The sequence below is a fragment of the Drosophila biarmipes genome, chromosome X, assembly GCF_025231255.1.
Source record: "Drosophila biarmipes strain raj3 chromosome X, RU_DBia_V1.1, whole genome shotgun sequence".
NCBI classification, from domain to species: domain Eukaryota; kingdom Metazoa; phylum Arthropoda; class Insecta; order Diptera; family Drosophilidae; genus Drosophila; species Drosophila biarmipes.
Window position 1 is genome coordinate 13392774 of NC_066611.1, and position 18392 is coordinate 13411165.

Sequence of the window (18392 nt, forward strand, 5' to 3'; positions counted from 1 at the left end):
GCCAGCTGCTCAAAACAGTCGCTCTTTTCGCTGTACGCCTTGATTTAAGGAAACTACGACCAAAAAACTACTAAGAAAGGAGTATTTTTGACCAAAAACTGAATTCCAAAAAATTTCGATCCTACCCCTTGTAAAAAATGAAAAAAATTTTCAAAAAATACATTTTCCTAAAAGTGATTGGGATCGTTAGCATTGCAGGCCAGCTGCTCAAAACAGTCGCTCTTTTCGCTGTACGCCTTGATTTAAGGAAACTACGAGCAAAAAACTACTAAAAAAGGAGTATTTTTGACCAAAAACTGAATTCCAAAAAATTTCGATCCTACCCCTTTAAAAAATGAAAAAATTTTTCAAAAAATAAATTTTCCTAAAAGTGATTGGGATCGTTAGCATTGCAAGCCAGCTGCTCAAAACAGTCGCTCTTTTCGCTGTACGCCTTGATTTGGGGAAACTACGAGCAAAAAACTACTAAAAAAGGAGTATTTTTGACCAAAAACTGAATTCCAAAAAATTTCGATCCTACCCCTTGTAAAAAATGAAAAAAATTTTCAAAAAATAAATTTTCCTAAAAGTGATTGGGATCGTTAGCATTGCAGGCCAGCTGCTCAAAACAGTCGCTCTTTTCGCTGTACGCCTTGATTTAAGGAAACTACGACCAAAAAACTACTAAGAAAGGAGTATTTTTGACCAAAAACTGAATTCCAAAAAATTTCGATCCTACCCCTTGTAAAAAATGAAAAAAATTTTCAAAAAATAAATTTTCCTAAAAGTGATTGGGATCGTTAGCATTGCAGGCCAGCTGCTCAAAACAGTCGCTCTTTTCGCTGTACGCCTTGATTTAAGGAAACTACGAGCAAAAAACTACTAAAAAAGGAGTATTTTTGACCAAAAACTGAATTCCAAAAAATTTCGATCCTACCCCTTGTAAAAAATGAAAAAATTTTTCAAAAAATAAATTTTCCTAAAAGTGATTGGGATCGTTAGCATTGCAAGCCAGCTGCTCAAAACAGTCGCTCTTTTCGCTGTACGCCTTGATTTGGGGAAACTACGAGCAAAAAACTACTAAAAAAGGAGTATTTTTGACCAAAAACTGAATTCCAAAAAATTTCGATCCTACCCCTTGTAAAAAATGAAAAAAATTTTCAAAAAATAAATTTTCCTAAAAGTGATTGGGATCGTTAGCATTGCAGGCCAGCTGCTCAAAACAGTCGCTCTTTTCGCTGTACGCCTTGATTTAAGGAAACTACGAGCAAAAAACTACTAAAAAAGGAGTATTTTTGACCAAAAACTGAATTCCAAAAAATTTCGATCCTACCCCTTGTAAAAAATGAAAAAATTTTTCAAAAAATAAATTTTCCTAAAAGTGATTGGGATCGTTAGCATTGCAAGCCAGCTGCTCAAAACAGTCGCTCTTTTCGCTGTACGCCTTGATTTGGGGAAACTACGAGCAAAAAACTACTAAAAAAGGAGTATTTTTAAGCAAAAACTGAATTCCAAAAAATTTCGATCCTAACCCTTGTAAAAAATGAAAAAATTTTTCAAAACATAAATTTTCCTAAAAGTGATTGGGATCGTTAGCATTGCAAGCCAGCTGCTCAAAACAGTCGCTCTTTTCGCTGTACGCCTTGATTTGGGGAAACTACGAGCAAAAAACTACTAAAAAAAGGAGTATTTTTGACCAAAAACTGAATTCCAAAAAATTTCGAGCCTACCCCTTGTAAAAAATGAAAAAAATTTTCAAAAAATAAATTTTCCTAAAAGTGATTGGGATCGTTAGCATTGCAGGCCAGCTGCTCAAAACAGTCGCTCTTTTCGCTGTACGCCTTGATTTGGGGATACTACGAGCAAAAAACTACTAAAAAAGGAGTATTTTTAAGCAAAAACTGAATTCCAAAAAATTTCGATCCTACCCCTTGTAAAAAATGAAAAAATTTTTCAAAAAATAAATTTTCCTAAAAGTGATTGGGATCGTTAGCAATGCAAGCCAGCTGCTCAAAACAGTCGCTCTTTTCGCCGTACGCCTTGATTTGGGGAAACTACGAGCAAAAAAGTACTAAAAAAGGAGTATTTTTAAGCAAAAACTGAATTCCAAAAAATTTCGATCCTACCCCTTGTAAAAAATGAAAAAATTTTTCAAAAAATAAATTTTCCTAAAAGTGATTGGGATCGTTAGCATTGCAAGCCAGCTGCTCAAAGCAGTCGCTCTTTTCGCTGTACGCCTTGATTTGGGGAAACTACGAGCAAAAAACTACTAAAAAATGAGTATTTTTAAGCAAAAACTGAATTCCAAAAAATTTCAATCCTACCCCTTGTAAAAAATGAAAAAATTTTTCAAAAAATAAATTTTTCTAATAGTGATTGGGATCGTTAGCATTGCAAGCCAGCTGCTCAAAACAGTCGCTCTTTTCGCCGTACGCCTTGAGTTGAGTGAAAACCCTCAAAAAAAGGAGTAATTTTCACCCCTTAAAAAAATGGAAAAATGGATTAAAAAATAAATTTTTCTAAAACGATGGGATATGATAGCTTAGGAAGTTAGCTGAGCAAAACTGTCAGTTTTTTGTCTGTAAGTCGTGCTATTTCCAAGCTCTTAAAAATCGCCAATAATATTTTCTTTTTACATCAATTTGAATTTAAATAAACCCATTAAAAATGCGAAATGGGTCAAAAAATAATTTCTTTTAAAATGCTTGGATATAGTTTATTAAATTTAAATTCAAAATAGTTTCAATCCTCCGGCAATTTTAGTAGCCCCACTAAATGCCACCTATAAGAAAATCAATCTCTTAATACATATACTATTTTTTTATTTAAATTGTGAAAAAAAAGACTTATAGTAGTGGTTTGCTTTGCGATCTAGCGACCGTAGTAGGGAGGCGGCACGTAGATGACCCTCTTCCCATCGCTGCTGCTGTTGTTGTAGAGCCGCCCACAGGGCGGAGGTCCGTAGTAGGTGAAGGTGCACACGGTGCAGCAGTTGATGGGCGTGGCCACCACCACCACGGGCGTCTTCTTGTTGGGATAAACGGGTGGGTAGGGGTAGGGCACGGGTGGCGGTGGTGGCGGGGGCAGTGGCCTGGGTGGCGGCGGGTAGCTGGGTCTCACAGGGGCACAGCAACTCTGTGGAGGAGGTGGTGGTGGTGGAGGAGGAGGCGGTGGCGGTGGATACGCGGGATCCACCACGTAGGTGTCGCAGCAGGTCTGCTTCTGGTAGGCCTCCAAGGTGCAGGGCGAGACGCACGAGTTGAAGAGTCCGCTGATCCAGTCGTAGATCAAGCTGAAGGTCCGCCCCTGCCGCTGGGTACTGTCGTAGGGCCCAAAGGCGTCCACCGAGGTGTTCAGCGGTAGCCGTGCGCCATCCGAATCCTGGCCAGAGCTCTCCATCTCGGAAGCCCCAGGCCGCAGATCTTCGAGGCGGGACGACGAGTGGTTAAAGTACACGTACTCAAAGTTGTCGTTTATCGAGGAGGAGGAGGTCGAGGAGGTCGAGGAGGAGGAGCTCCTGGAGGAAGTACCATTTTGGAGGCGGGGCTGCCAGCGCTGCAAGCGAACCTGCTGCTGGGCTCGTTGGCGCACTGCGGGTTTCAGATATGTTTATTAAAAAATAATAGTTAGTATATACAAAAAGTGGCTCATAATTCCGAAGAATGTGCTTCTTTTCCGTTAGAACATAAATAATAGTGACATGAATAACACAATAATAAAGAAAAGTAATTTAAAAAATACTTCGTAGGAGTAAGACAAATTTTAAATCATTTTAGCATGAAACGTAGCTTCTGATTTCAATTAAAAAAATAAATTAAAAAAATCATTATCAAAAATATATAACGTGAGCTGAAATGTCAAATATAAACAAATATTGAAATATAATTTTAAACTCTTTTAAGTACCAATATGCTGTTTTATCAAATTTCGGGAGAGGAGTATGTTCCTTTTTTAAATATTATTGAGGTATTTTTTAAAATAAGAATCAAAAATTTAAGGAGAAGAGTATGTTATTTTTTAAATATTAATATGATTCTTTCTTAAATTAAAATCCAAAATTTAAGGAGAGAAGTATGTTCATTTTCCAATATTAATATGGTATTTATCTTAATAATAACATATTAAACAAATGTATCCTAAAAAAGAGAAAGTCTTTTGCTTTCATATATACTTTTCAAAAATATGTAAGTTAAAATAGTAGAAATATATAGACAAGTGCTGCTCGGTGCTGTAACAAAAATGAAATCACGTGGTGCCCAAAACAGTGTTTTAAATTAACAAAATGCATTTTTATTCTCGTGCTTTTCGTGGGTGACAAAAAAAAGAAGGGTTGTGTTGCTTTAAAAGAGAGACCTAATGTCTAAAACTAACGTCCGTAGAATCCGAAGCCGTCGAAGCCACCGAAGGCGTTGCTGTCGGCACCACCGCCGCCGAAGCCACCGCCATTGGCGCCGGCATTGGCACCTGCCCCACCGCCGAAGCCACCAAATCCACCGGCATTGGCACCCGAATTGGCGCCACCGCCGCCTCCGAAGCCACCGCCATTGGCGCCGGCATTCGCTCCGCCGCCGAATCCGCCGGCATTGGCGCCGGAGTTGGCACCACCACCGCCGCCAAAGCCGCCGGCATTGGCTCCCGCTCCGGCACCGCCGGGACCAAAGCCGGCACCACCGGCGTTCGCATTGGCATTCGCATTGGCCGACTGGCCGTTCTGGGCGGTGGCCGTGGCGCTGCTGGAGGCCGAGTTGGACACGAAGCCACCGGGTCCCTGCTGGCTGCTCGTCTGGGCGTTCGTCTGGGCGGTGGCGTCTCCCTGGCCATTGTTGCCCTGGAAGATGCTCTGGCTGTTGGCATCGCTGCTCGCGTCCTGGCTGTTGCCGTCCTTGGTGAACTGCGAGTTCGTGTTGGCCGTGTTGGTGGAGGAGCCGAACTTGTTGTTGTTCGTCGAGGTGGAGCCACTGTTGGCGGTGTAGGAGTCACGGTCGCCCTGCTGGGTGTGCTGGGTGTTGGCATTGGCACTGGAGGCCTGCTGCTCGCCCGGCTTGAAGTTCAGCGCCTGGCTCTGCGAGCTCTGGTCGCTCTCGTAGCCCCCGTTGGCCGTCTGGCCCTGGTGCGTGTTGGTGTTCGCCGAGCTCACCTGGCCGCTGCTGCCGTCCTGGGCCAGGTTGGAGCTGATGGAGCTGCTGCCCGTGTTGCCGTTGCTGGCATGGTTCTGCGTGGAGGCCTGCTGGTTGAACCCGGGCCCGCCATGGGCGTTCGCGTTGCCGTGCGCCTGGTTCTTGTTGCCCTTCTTCTTGTGGTGCTGCTGCTGCTCCGGCCGCTGGAAGAAGTTGCCGAACTCGGGGCCCTGGCCAAAGCCAGGTCCGCCGCCGAAACCGCCTTCGCCGCCGAAACCGCCTTCGCCGCCGAACTCAGGACCTAGGGGGGCCAAAGAAATTGTAAATTATGAGAAACTCTGGAGTGAAGACACTATTCAGGAGGAAAAACTGGAAAGAAAAATGTAGCTTTGACTTGAATCTTATTTTTTCAGCCCTAAGCAATCCGTTTTTCGCCTGCTTTATAAAAAATAATAGTCTTTATGAGGAATGTCATACTTAAAATTCAGCAATTTTGCTTGAGAAGGTGACTTTTCCAACAAAATATTCACTTTGAATAAGGTATTAAAATTAAGTCAGCATTAAAAGCGAAAGGCAACAAACCAATATGTCATTCTTTTAAATAGCTTACACTCTTTTAATAGCAAAACGACCAAGAACTCACCTCCTCCGAAGCCGGGACCACCTCCGAAGCCGCCGAATCCGCCGCCGAACTGCCTCCTGGGCCTGTCCAGCAGCCCCAGGCCGAAGGGTCCTGGTCGCGGGCCGAAGCCGGCGCCGGGATAGCCGAAGGGCACAAACTGGGCCCTCCGCTTGGTCCTGGGCCTGCTCTGGCGCACCACGCGCTGGAAGGGACCGCCGAAGAGCTGGCCATTGGTGGCCGCACTGCCTCCGAATCCGCTGGTGGAGGCGGAGGTCTGACCACGTCGGGCCTTGCCGAAGGCATTCGAGTTGGAGCGCGTGTCGGTGACGGTGACTCCACCGTATTTCTGGGTGTTCGACTGCGAATTGCTGCTCGATCCCGCCTTGGCGCCCTTGCCCTGGGCATTTACCTGCGCCTGCGACAGGGTGTTCGAGTTGGCCACATTGCGGTCCAGGTCGAGATTGAGCAGACCCAGACCCAGGCGGAGATCACCGTCGGCACCGCGATGCAGGCCAAAGCCATTCTGGAGATTCTGCGGCGAGAGGGAGGCGCCCAGGCCCACGTTTCCGATCCTGAACTGATCGGCAATGCCCTGCGACACCTGGCCATTGGCATTGGTCCTGGTCCGGGTCAGGGTGTTGCCCAGCTGCAGGCCACCCAGGTCCACGTCCCTGGTCTGGGCCTGGCTGTTGGTCACCACCCGCTGGCCATTCTGCTTGGTCACCGCCCGCGAGTTGGACAGGCCCTGGGTGTACTCCAGATTGTTCCCGAAGTCCACCTGCCGCTCGTAGGCATTGGTGTTCGCCTTGGAGACGGATCCCTGCCCCTGGCGGGGCTGCTGGTACTGCTGGTACTGCTGGGGCTGTTGGTAATAGACCAGAGGTTGTGGTTGGTAAGCCTGTGGCTGGCGGTACGCCTGTTGGAACTGCGGTTGGCGGTATACCTGTTGGAACTGCGGCTGGAACTGCGGCTGTAGTCCAAAGCCCCCGAACTGCGCCTCAGCTGAGAATAGAGGTACACAATTATATTATAAATAATATCAAAAAAAAAGAATTTTAGAAACATATATCACATATATGCATTTAAAATAACTGCTCAGAAATAAAATAGTAACAACTTTCAGTCAAATAAAATAATACCAGGCACACTCTGCGTATACGTAATATAAAACACTCATACGCCATGTTGTCTTTTCTTGATAATTTCAAGGTACTATAACTTTTTTACCCTTTGTAATTAATAGAATTTTTTTAGTATAAATTACTTAACATAATAAGCTTAAAAAATATTATATTTGGTTTCTTTTATTAAACATTTAATGTAGATTCTTCAACGAACTGGTTTGTACTCGAGATGTTTACTTAAGAGGGGACAAGTAAATTGTCAAGTGAATACTTTCATTAACTTTATTTAAAAAGCCATTACAATTTACATAAAGCACTTTTCACTTCAGAATAGCTTCACGAAAAATTGCCGAGCTCTGGCATGCAAATTGTAAGTCCATCAGAGGGTAATCGGTTTTCGGGTCTCATGCCATTGTCAGTGCAAAAGACATTTCAACGTTTTTCTGCTTGCAACTAAAGCGAGCGTAAAAAAGTGGTAACAAACATCAGTGGAAAGTTCCGCAAGTTGCCCTGACAGCAGTCAAAAGTAAACAAAATCCCCAAACACCATGCATTTATAATCTTTTCGCCAAACTTGTTCCACACATTTTATACCATTCTACTGTGTTCCTCGACACATTTCAAGTATTGTTCGCTTTTAAATTTGTTAGATTGCACAGAAACGAAAGAGATGGCGGGCTGCGAGAAAGGGACGAAGGCTGGAGAGATCTCAGACTGGTTTTCGAGTGTTCATCTCGAAAGATGGTGTTTACTTCGAGGTATCTAACAAAAGGGGGGACATATTGGCTTCTCTGTCTTATTCAGAAGAGAATTTGTTCTTGCATAAATTAAGGAAATTAAAAATGTGTTAAGTATCAAAAAAAGAAGTCTAATCAGGCATTGTCTTTGATGGGTTCTATAAGAAAAATGTAAAGAATACAAAAACATTTGTATTCAAAAATGTTGATAAAGATTTTCATAGATTAAAGATCTAGTAAGTAACAGTAACAGTCTAAAATTCTAAATAATTTTTAAAGTCCATAGAAATTTATGTATCTAATTGTTAAGGTCAAATCTATTATGTTTATGAACTAATAAAGTATATAAGAAATCGACAGATCGTCTTGAAACCCCAGATAATAATGAGTGTATCTCTATTCTTATGTTTACCATACATTGGAAAATATTTTGAAATACATTCATTCTTCTTTTGTTGTTATTTCTAGGTCCCAAAAAATACTATAGTACTGATAACCCTTTTTGTGTTTAAAACTTGAAATACAAAAACCCTTTACACATATAAATGTATACAATCGACTGATCCCCTCGAAAGCGCAGATAACAGGCCTTAAAATGTGGTTAAAACATGGGATAAGCCCTTAGACCTTCGAGGCCTCCCCTTCCGCGCCGGCTATCCCTTTCTTCTGCAATACTTCCGTCTCTTTCGCCTCTGGCAAAAGACTATTCCCTGTTTTTCTGTTGACAATGCAACGCACGTAGGCGCAAAATCCAGCGATAATTTTGCAATTATTACTGTAATAACAAAGGCGCCGTGTGTGTGTGGGCCGTGGCGGGGGCGGGGGCGCGTGTGTGTGCGTGGGGTGTATATCCTGTCATTATCCTGTCTATGCCCGATCCCCCGCCAGTGCCGCGGCGTATTCGAAAAATATTTACCTTGCGGTTGACAAACTGCCAGCCAGCACACAATTAATCCAACAAATGCGTGTCGCATCCTGGCTCCGTATCCGTACTTCGTGGCCGTGCGCCTGTGCTCCGCTTTTTCCGCACTCTCCGTACTTTTCCCGTTACTCTGGCAATCCGTATTCCACTGCCGTACACTCGCCGTCTCGCTTGCACCTCAACCGGGTGGCTAATTTTCCGTTGCCGTTGCGAAAACAGCGCACGCAATGAGCGCGTTTTTGGCCGCTGGCCGACTTTTATTGTTTCTCCGCCGTGTTTTTTTTGCGGTGTCGCTGTTCAGTTTGTTGTTCCGCCGGTTCTTCTCCGCAACTCTTCCTCTCCGAGCACACTGAAAAAAAATTGTATACGTCTCCAATTAAATTATCAGGATCTGCTTGCCAAAAAACGACTCTTTATTATCTCAAAAGCTCAAAGAAGTGCTGATGCCTGCTTGGCATTGGCAATATAGTTTAAAAATAAATAAATTAATTAAAACTGAATTTCTTAATTAATATAAAAAAATTTCCTTAATAAAAAAAAGTTGAAAATTTAATTATTTTCCTAAAAATATAAAATAACATTGATTCAATTTCTTCTTTTCATTTTCGAATAATATTTTTATGTTTTGTATTAACTTTTTATAGCCTTCTTCTTTTTATATATTTTTGTATGATTTATTTTTTGATATATTTTATATTTAAATAGAAAATCTATCTAAAAACCTTCACAACTTTTTTCCCTTTTATTTGTATATTACTATTGTTTATTTTCACACAAATTCTTTTTTATTACAGCTTCTTAGCTGTTTTTATTATATTTTTATAATTTTATAATAAAAACACTGTCATCTCCTGAGTTTCTTATTTAAAACACTTTAAACACAACCCTCACAACAACAAAATTGTTACCAATTGTAGGCTATTTTTCTCCGTGTACCTGCCTTGATTTTTCTTGTTTTTAACGCGTTTTCGGAGAGCGCGTTGTATGTTGTTGGGCCTCGGACGTTCCGTTTCGTTCTAAGCCCGCTGCCGGTTTGTTAATCGGGCTTTAAACTAATCAATAATTAACGCCCAACTTGCCGCCCAACCGCCAATATGCCTATTGTTCGGTGCGACGGACCCCCGAAAAAGAGGCAGAAATCACGTTTAACTCGTTTTGGAGAACAATAAACAAACACTGATCACTTTTCGATGTTGGTTTTTTCCTGTCCCCATCACAAGTTCGATTGGTTGGCTATCTTCTTTATCATCATTAGATGGTTTCTCTTTCGCGGGGGCTTTTTGGCACGGGGAGAAAGGCTTACTGATTATCCAGGCATATATTTGAATTGCTTAAAAGTCGCCATTTGAGCAGAGAAAGCCAGCTGGAGAAATGGTGTTTAGACAATAGATAGTTAGGCTAAGAGCATTTTCTGACCACTTGGCAAACAGTTTAAAACAAATACATATATTACCTCAATGTTTATAAACATTCTAGGGATAATTTAAAAATTTTTAAAAATATAATTTTTATATTTTTGAATCATTAAATTCAATTAAAAATTATATATTTTGTTTTCCTTCCCCTTTGGTTTATTTTACATAATGTTAATATTTTTAAATATGGTATATTGTTATATTCAATTTAAATAATATTTGCTTTATTTTTCTTCCTCTTTGGTTTATTTAAATTAAATATAAAATTATTTTATTAACAAATTATGGTTCATTTAAAAATTTGAATTTAATTTATTACGAAATTACTTTTTTAATGCCGTAAAATATTTTAAAAAATATTTGACTAAAATAAAATTGGTATTTTAGATCTTTATTTACAATTTAAGTATATAAAAAAATATATAAATTAAAAAATTATATATATAATATATGTTAAATATAGTTCAAAAATAAAATACAACATTTGGAACTTAATACATAAATATTTGTTATTACTTTTTTTTCCGAGTCTGGTATCAAGTAATTCAAGTAAAAATCATTTTTAAAAATATAATTATTATAATAAAAATCCCAAACAAAATAGTTTCCTAAAGTATGAGTAAAAAAGTGCCAGGAAAAGATTAAAATGACTTCCCAAATGACACACAGATTCCGGCTAAGGCCGTGTCTATAAGAACCCCGCTCGCAACACCCCATAAATAAACCCGACAAATTTGTTTGCTAGACCTCCTCAATGACTCTAATTTTTCTGGGTAATTCCCATCATCGACCCCAGCACAAGTGGGCATTCGAATGAATCCCCGGCTCATAGTTTCGGTTTTGATTTCCGCTGAGCATCTGCCACTTCATGGTCAAGTTTTGAACTTCAAATGAACGCGCTGTAGGTCAATTGGAATTCGCTCGTTGGGCGCCACGTTTTGCGCCCCCTCGCCCCTTTTTTTTGGACATCTGCCGCCCCCTTTTGGCCACTTGTAAGCCCCTCCCAGAGCCCCTCCAAAACAGCAGCCTCCACACTTGGCCAGCAAGCGGGCAAACAAATAGAAGCATCAACAGAAAACCCGTCTTAACTCTTCTTTTTTCTGTATTTTTGTTAATGTTTCTTTTATTGACAAAAGTTTTTAGCGCTCTTTGCGGGCGGAGGGGGCTAGAAAAAACCCGTCCTAAGAACAACGTGTGCGAGTGTGTGGAATAATATTAAGCCAGCAGGTTCTAGCTAACGAACTTGTAGATACGTAAATTTCGGCTGGGCAGCTTCCCTTTATGAATTAATTGAGTTGCTAATGACAGGCAAAACAATGGGGCTTACAGGTGCAACAGTGGGTGTGTTTCAAATCTTAAGAAATTTTAAAGAAAACGTTTTTGTTTTGCAAAGATTTTCAAATATTTTTAAAGACAAAAATGTGAAGCTGAGAGGCTTAGTTAATTTATAATATTATTTTTTAATAGCCAATAATTTCTTGTTAATATTTTTCTGTGCTTTTAGAGCATATTAATAACTTTATTATTTTGTTTACATTTTTGTCTATTCCTATCCATCATTTTTCCAATGGCTTGATATATTTTTGCTGCCTCATATTTTGTTTGCAAATCGAAATTTGTACACTGCAAGAAACCAGTGAACGGTAACAACTACAAGGCCAAATAAATTGGGTCAATAGACACACAGACTTTCACCCGGGAGAAAGAGAAGCAGCAAGTGTGTGTGCGAGCGGTGGAGAGAGACGGCTAGTTCGGTATAAAAAAATTGGTTTTTATTGTTATTTCATTTCTAGCGCTTATCGGTCTGGCGGCATCTTTACGCCGCCGATTCCCCCCGTGCAGCCATCTCTTTCTGGCCCAGCTACCCCTCTCTTTCTGGCTGGCTTTTATGGTTCTGCCTTGAACGCGTGAAATGGAGTAGAAAAATTGTTTTTCTATCAAAGGCAAAACATCGCAGCGAAACTCTCGAGCCCCCCTCCGAAAGTACCCCTTCCAATTATTTTGTTTTTCCCCCATTTCGGCCCCTGTTTTTCTATCAATTCAATGCCCACAACTTTTCTGGACACGCGGCTTTAACTTTTTGTAACTTTTTTTTTATATTTTATTTTCGGCCTGGCCTCTGGTTTCTGGTTTCATTCTCCTCCGATGCTCCTGAAGCCGGCTGTCCTTCGCACAAAACTGTCTGACTTTGATTTGTGCTGCTAATTGAAGTTTCATTTGCTTTCGAGGGGATATCACATATTCCCAGATATATATACCAGCTCTGGAGGGCGTGAGATGGGGGCAGAGGTAAGCCCCGCACACGGGTTTATTTGAATTCACTTTGGTGCTGCGTTCTGAGTGCTTCCCTTTCAGGGCAAGTTCAATTTAATTACATTCCCACCTAATGCCTTAAACCAGAATTTCTAATTTCCAAGCAGAGCCGAAGTGGGATGCATTCACAGACCTTAGGGTTTAATGTTTTCTCAGGAGTTAAGATTGCATAGAGTTGGATAAATATAAGGTATGCTAAAGAAAATAAATATTTAGGTAATAATTTCATCATATATTTTTGATCCTAATTATTTTAAAATTATTTTATTAATACTATTTATAAATTTATGAAGCAAGAATGGGATAAATGTTGGGTAAAGTAAAGAAAATAAATATTTAAATAATGATTTCATCACATAATTTTGATCCTAATTATTTTAAAATACTTTTATTAGTAGTATTTATAAATGTATGTATCAAGAATTGGACAAATATAAGGTATAGTAAAGAAAATAAATATTTAAATAATAATTTCATCACATATTTTTGATCCTAATTGCATTGAAATACTTTTATTAATAGTATTTATAAATCCATATTGCTATTTTTTTATAGATAATGAATATTATATAACAATATAATTATATAATAATAAAATGTTCACCTGTTTTTAATCCCCATTATTTTAAAATACTTTTATTAATTCTAATTATACAAATGTATATTGCAAGATGAACCTATTTATTTATTTGTATTTTATTTTGTTTTAGATATTATTATCACAAGATTACTTAAAGATTATGCGAGTCTTAAATTCCTATTTATTGACCTTTCTGTGGACTTTTCCATCTCACACACAAAAGCCTTAATTGTTCTTTTGTTTGGCCCGTTCAAGACACCATCCTTGCCTTTGTCTCACTTCCCGGCGACTGATGAGCTTTTTATGATAATTTGTTTTGACAAATTTTTTAAGTTGCAAATTTCGTTAGCAAAAGTTGGACGAGATGGCGGCACGGAGGCAGAAAGAGATACAGATGCAGTTGCGGATGCAGATACATTGTGCATTCGGTGAGCCATATGTTTGTCTAGGGTTGCCACGCACACATATGCCGCACATCCGGGTTGCCGCTCCTTCGCCGGCGTCCCGCAAGTCCTGTGTGTTTGTTTCCAGTTTACTTCTGCCGCGTCTGCATTGCGTCTTTTGTTATTATTACATTTTCATAAATGCAAAAGATACAGATACACACACTCGTTGATAAATTCAGCAAAGTTTTGTCTGCCATGCGGCTCGTTAGCTTTCCGTCCCTCGTCCCTCGTCCCTCGTCCTTCGTCCCTCCCCCTGCCCCGTGTTATACGCATGAAAAATTGCCTCCAACTGCAGCGCTGAAATAAGATATTTCAATTTTGTATTGTAATTTCAGAACTTAAAATGTAATTTTTGAAGACATAAGGGAGTCCATTGTGTGGCACTCCCTTTCCTGCTCCCCTTTGTCCCTCAGTCCTTTCAACTTGGGCTCCTAACTTCTTCCGAAGTGAACCCTTGTGTCTGCTGGATAGATGGTTCAATATATATATAAAAGCCAGACCCAGTCAGCTGCACAGAGAACAATTTGCTCTTGAATAACTGATTTGTTTTGAATAAAGCATTTAATATGAATTTACTACAATTTTATAATCCATATATAAATTGTTTTATAATATAGTAGGAATTCATAGTAAGTTATTGATTTATATAAAAATTATTTCTAAGGTCTCAATAAAACAATATATTTTTATTAATAGAAAATAAAAAATATCTACTTAATTAAATATATAGAGGAATACAAATCTTGAACAAATTTATAGACCTTAAAGGAAATATTTTACTACTCAAACATTTTCTAGCTGTGCTTAGCCCACCGCCGCCCCGGCTTAACCCCTTGCCACCCCCAATTGTTGCTTCTCTTTGGGAAATTATGCAAACAGGCCAAAAAACGACGGGGCCTTAGACAAGAATGAGATGTCTCTTCCTGCTCCTTCCGCCGGACTCGGTTTTTGCCCTGTAATAAAGTAGCAACTGCACCACCACCCCAACCACCCAACCACCCACCTTGTTATAACTGCATAGGCGGCACTTTTTGTGCCCGATACCCTGGAAAAAGCCGTAATAAATTCACCTATATTTGCCCAAGCTCACCTGGCTGAAATGTAACTAATAAACTATGTAGTGGCAGGTAAAATCGGCCAGTTCTTGTTTATAAAGTCAAAATACATTCTTTGATATAAGCTATATTTTTGGGGTTTTAAAAATATATTTTGTACACTAAATATTTAAAAGAAAAGAACCAAAAATTTATTTATAACTTAAAATAAAAAGTATTACAATTTTAAAATTGTTTTTTAACATTTGAAACTATTGCTATTTAAACTTTTTGAGTAGTTTTCTACACGGTCTCTCTACAGGGTCGGTACTGCCCCACTGGCAACTGTCGCATCTTAACTATTTTATGAGCGACGGGGGGCGGCAGTTGGGCGTGGGGGGGCGTGGCATTTGTGGGGTTGCCGCCTTAGGGTTGCCTGCACGGGCTCAAGTTTTTGGCAGCGCTTAAGAACTTAACACACAATGCCAAAATGTGCAAGCAACAAAAGGGGGCGGAGTGGCGGCTCTGCCACGCCCCCCGCCCTGGCACAGCACACGCAAAAGTTTGCAGTAGTCACCGCTTTAACCGCCCCCCCCCCCCCCCATTCACGGCCGCATTCCCCGCCCGCTTAACCCACTGAAGCCCCACCGCTGGTGACAAAGCTGGCAGCGTCGTGTGTTGTAGGAAATGAGCCAAATTATGGCAAATTGTTGGCAAAAGTATTTAAAATGAGTTTATTTTCGAAATAAAAACTTCTGGTTGCGAACTTGTGGGCGGAACTTTTGCGGGTGCGAGTGCGGGCAGCCGCCGCTAGGTGGCGCACGCCGATGATGATGCCAGTGGCAGAGGCGGTGGCTCCGGCAAACGGGCCAACTCGCATGAGACAATTAAAATGCCATTAGACAAGCAACTGCAAAAATGAGTGAATCAGTCGAGCGGCCCGGGGCTAAATTTTCGAGTCGAGTTCAGATGAATTCGGCCCGGTAGAGATGAGCCGAGCTGAGCCAAATTAATGGCCAGCGGAGCGTGGAAGCTGCCGAAAAATGGACTTAAATCATCGCCGAATCACTCGAAAATTAAGTGCGAATGGCAGCGGACTGGGTGCTTCAGTAGTGGCCTATTTTATTTGGCTTGTAGCTGTTCAGTACTAGAATATTTTTTATTTTTAATCCACAAAATACATATACTTTCTTCCCATCATATATTTATGGAGCAAGTCCAGTCGCTTAAGTTCCCCCTGCCATTTAAATAAATGTATTTGCACTTCACTTCGACATCACTCAGCCGCCCAATTACTTTTGCATATTCTCGCCCACACACTAAGGCCGAGGACAACCGACTGACAAACCCTCCATTTGGGGCTTGTCTTTCAGGCAGCCCCACCTAATCCCGATCCAAATCCAGAGACAGAAACTGCAGACCACACAATTATGACTTGTCTTTGGGCGACCTTAGCTGTAAAACAAAAATGTTGAAAAGCATAACAACAGAATGTAAATCCTTTCAATTGAAATGTTACATTCGAGGGGCGAGAAGAGGGGCAGGGTGGCTGAGGGGGTGGTGCTGTGGGGGTGGTGCTTTGGCTCGTCAGCAGATTTTCCTTGTTTGCTGGCTGTTAAGTTATTGTTACTGGTGCCAACTGGCTTAGCGAGTTGACTTCGTCTTTTGGGTGGGCGGCAGCACCACCCAGCCACCCAGCCACCCTTGTCCATAAAATCCCCCTTTGGATAGTCGGCAGTCCTGCGTTGAAAGTGCGAGTACATGGGCAAAAAGCAGCTATGAATATATATTACTGGCTTGCTTGGAAAAATAAAACTTTTACAGAAATCACCATGGCTTTCAAATCACTTATAAACATGCTTAAAATTATGCAAGGAAAAATTCTAGGTATGTTACAAAAATCAGTAAGGTTTTAAAAGTATCTAGAAGTATGCAACAATCTATATTGGGTATGTTTTTTTTTTTTTTTATTTAATTAACATCTTTATTTAATATAATCCAGGAACAGATCTAATTAAAGCCTTTAACCTAAATGTTTTCTTAAGTAAATAATCTCTTAATTATAAATTATAATTAGTTTTCAACTTGGTATATAGGAGTAGATCAAATTACGACTAGTTTCAAGTAAATAATATATTCATATTAGTCTCTTAGGAGCAGCCCAAAATGTCTTCTTTTGAGCCTGCGAATTGGGATAGTTATTGGGTATGTTACAAAACTTAATAGGGGTGAAAATCACTTATGCAGCTGACCTAAAGTATGCAACATCTTTTGGGCTTGGAAAAAGTTACCTTTTATATTGCATACTTATGGATACCTATATAAACGATTTCAAAAGTCCTGGTGATTTCAGCATTATATTCTTACATATTTTATAATTATTTTTAATTAAATATTTAATTCCTTGTTTAAAATTATTGTTGTGTATACCTTTTTATTGCTGTGTACAGTTCATATTCTCTATGTGTGTGTCTTCTTGAAGCACCCCATATTTTCTCTCTGTTCTTCCGTCGACAAATGTGTGTGTGTGTGTCAACTGGCTTAAAGTTGTGCGTGGATTTGTTTGCTAATTCCATGGCAAGGCATTAGCATAAAATTGTGCACATAAAACGCCACTTCAGCTGCCACTTCTCCTTTCTCACCGCCCTGTTCTTGGGACTCGCTTCATCATCCTCAGTGTTTGCCAAATCTCATTTGCAGCTCATCAACAGGTGCAGTCCCTAAAAAGTACGAAAAGAAACCGAATCGCGAACGAAATTGGACAGCAAACAACAAAAGAAGAGCAGTGAAAAGCGGGAATAAAACAACAAAATTGTAAATCCCCTTCAAAAAAATGAAGAGGTATATTATAAAAATACTTCACATTGATAGAAACTCTTTGAAGTTCAAGGAGATAATTTTCTTAAGGTATACAATTAATAATCTAATCCATAAAATTTGTATTTTTTTTTATTTTTTTAAATAAGTGTTTTTTATGGACCCAAGAAAGTAATAGAGTATTCCGACAGCTCAAAGCAATGAGGCAAAGTGCCAAAGACAAACGAAATGAAAGTGATAGAGCGAGCAAAGAAAGCAGTGTCCAAGATGTTAAAAATACACTGAACTTTTGTAGAAAAGGAATGACTAGGAATATAAATTTTTCAAAAATTATATATTCATTAAGGTATAAGAAAGAATAATGTATAAACTTATTTTAACTGAGTAGCTTGGTGTTAACTTAAATCACATAATATGACAATAGACATAGTATCGCAGCATAGAAAACTTCTTTAAATCATGCAAGTACTTTATGATATCGCACTTAATTATTTATATTTGTATATTCTCTATGAGGAGATCTTAAATTTGACATCCAAATAATAGGGGGATTATATAGGTGTTCTATAACTGAAGTTATTCTTTATTCCCCTTGATTGTCTTGCTCCTGAGAGCATAATCCACATATTTAAGGATTGACGTATTCTCGGGAGTCCAGCCCCCAAAATGTTTCATTTTTTTCGAGCGTAATGCTGAATCAACAGAGCTGTCATCTTGGACAATCCTCGGAGCCATTTCGGCGAGTGTTTGCCTGTTTTCCTGAGCCTAGCGATGGCGTCCTTGTCCCCGCATCCTGGCAAGTCCTTCCTCCTCCTGCCTCGTCCTCTCCCGTCGTATTCTCTTATTCTCCGAGTCTCCCGACTGGTAACAAAAACCCAGCGTGAGATAGTTAATTTGTTTTCACTTCAGCAACAAGAATATCATCCACAATCCCCTGGCTGCCCGGTCCCGCGCCTTCGTCCCACTTTCACCCCGCTTTCGCCACCCCTTTGGCCCCCTTTCTCCGGCACTTTCTTTGGCCCTTAGCCGCTCACCACTTTTGGCTCATTTATTTTCAGTTTGACGCCTGAGCGCTGCTTATTTGCACAACAATACACAGCAGAAAGAGTGTCGAAGGGGATGGTGATGGAAAGGGGAGGAAGCGAATGGTGCACTGAAACAAATATTTCGGCATATTAAGCTATAAAAAAAAATTATTAAAAACGAGGAAATATGAGTGTTTTTTCACTATTTTGAATAGTTGTAATTCAATATTTAACTTTAATTTTAACTTAAAAAATAAATTG

General features: G+C 40.1%; 1 protein-coding gene across 4 annotated transcripts; it reads right to left on the reverse strand.

The window, feature by feature from the left end:
* Positions 1 to 2835: 2835 nt before the first annotated feature.
* LOC108025873 (uncharacterized) lies at positions 2836 to 9591 on the reverse strand. 4 transcript variants are annotated; one of them, XM_044093319.2, is made up of 5 exons: positions 9438 to 9591; positions 8496 to 8850; positions 5740 to 6720; positions 4351 to 5397; positions 2836 to 3569 (listed from the first exon to the last, which is right to left on the reverse strand). In XM_044093319.2, the coding sequence occupies exons 2-5, from the start codon at positions 8551 to 8553 to the stop codon at positions 2851 to 2853; spliced, it is 2805 nt and encodes a 934-aa protein (XP_043949254.1). In that variant the 5' UTR covers positions 8554 to 8850; positions 9438 to 9591; the 3' UTR covers positions 2836 to 2850. The 4 variants fall into 4 exon arrangements, with proteins under 4 accessions (XP_043949254.1, XP_016952036.1, XP_050746579.1 ...); XM_017096547.3 differs by lacking the exon at positions 2836 to 3569 and having other exon boundaries at positions 4247 to 5397; positions 5740 to 6580; positions 6662 to 6720; positions 9438 to 9575; XM_050890622.1 differs by lacking the exon at positions 2836 to 3569 and having other exon boundaries at positions 4247 to 5397; positions 8496 to 8871; positions 9438 to 9577.
* Positions 9592 to 18392: the final 8801 nt, after the last annotated feature.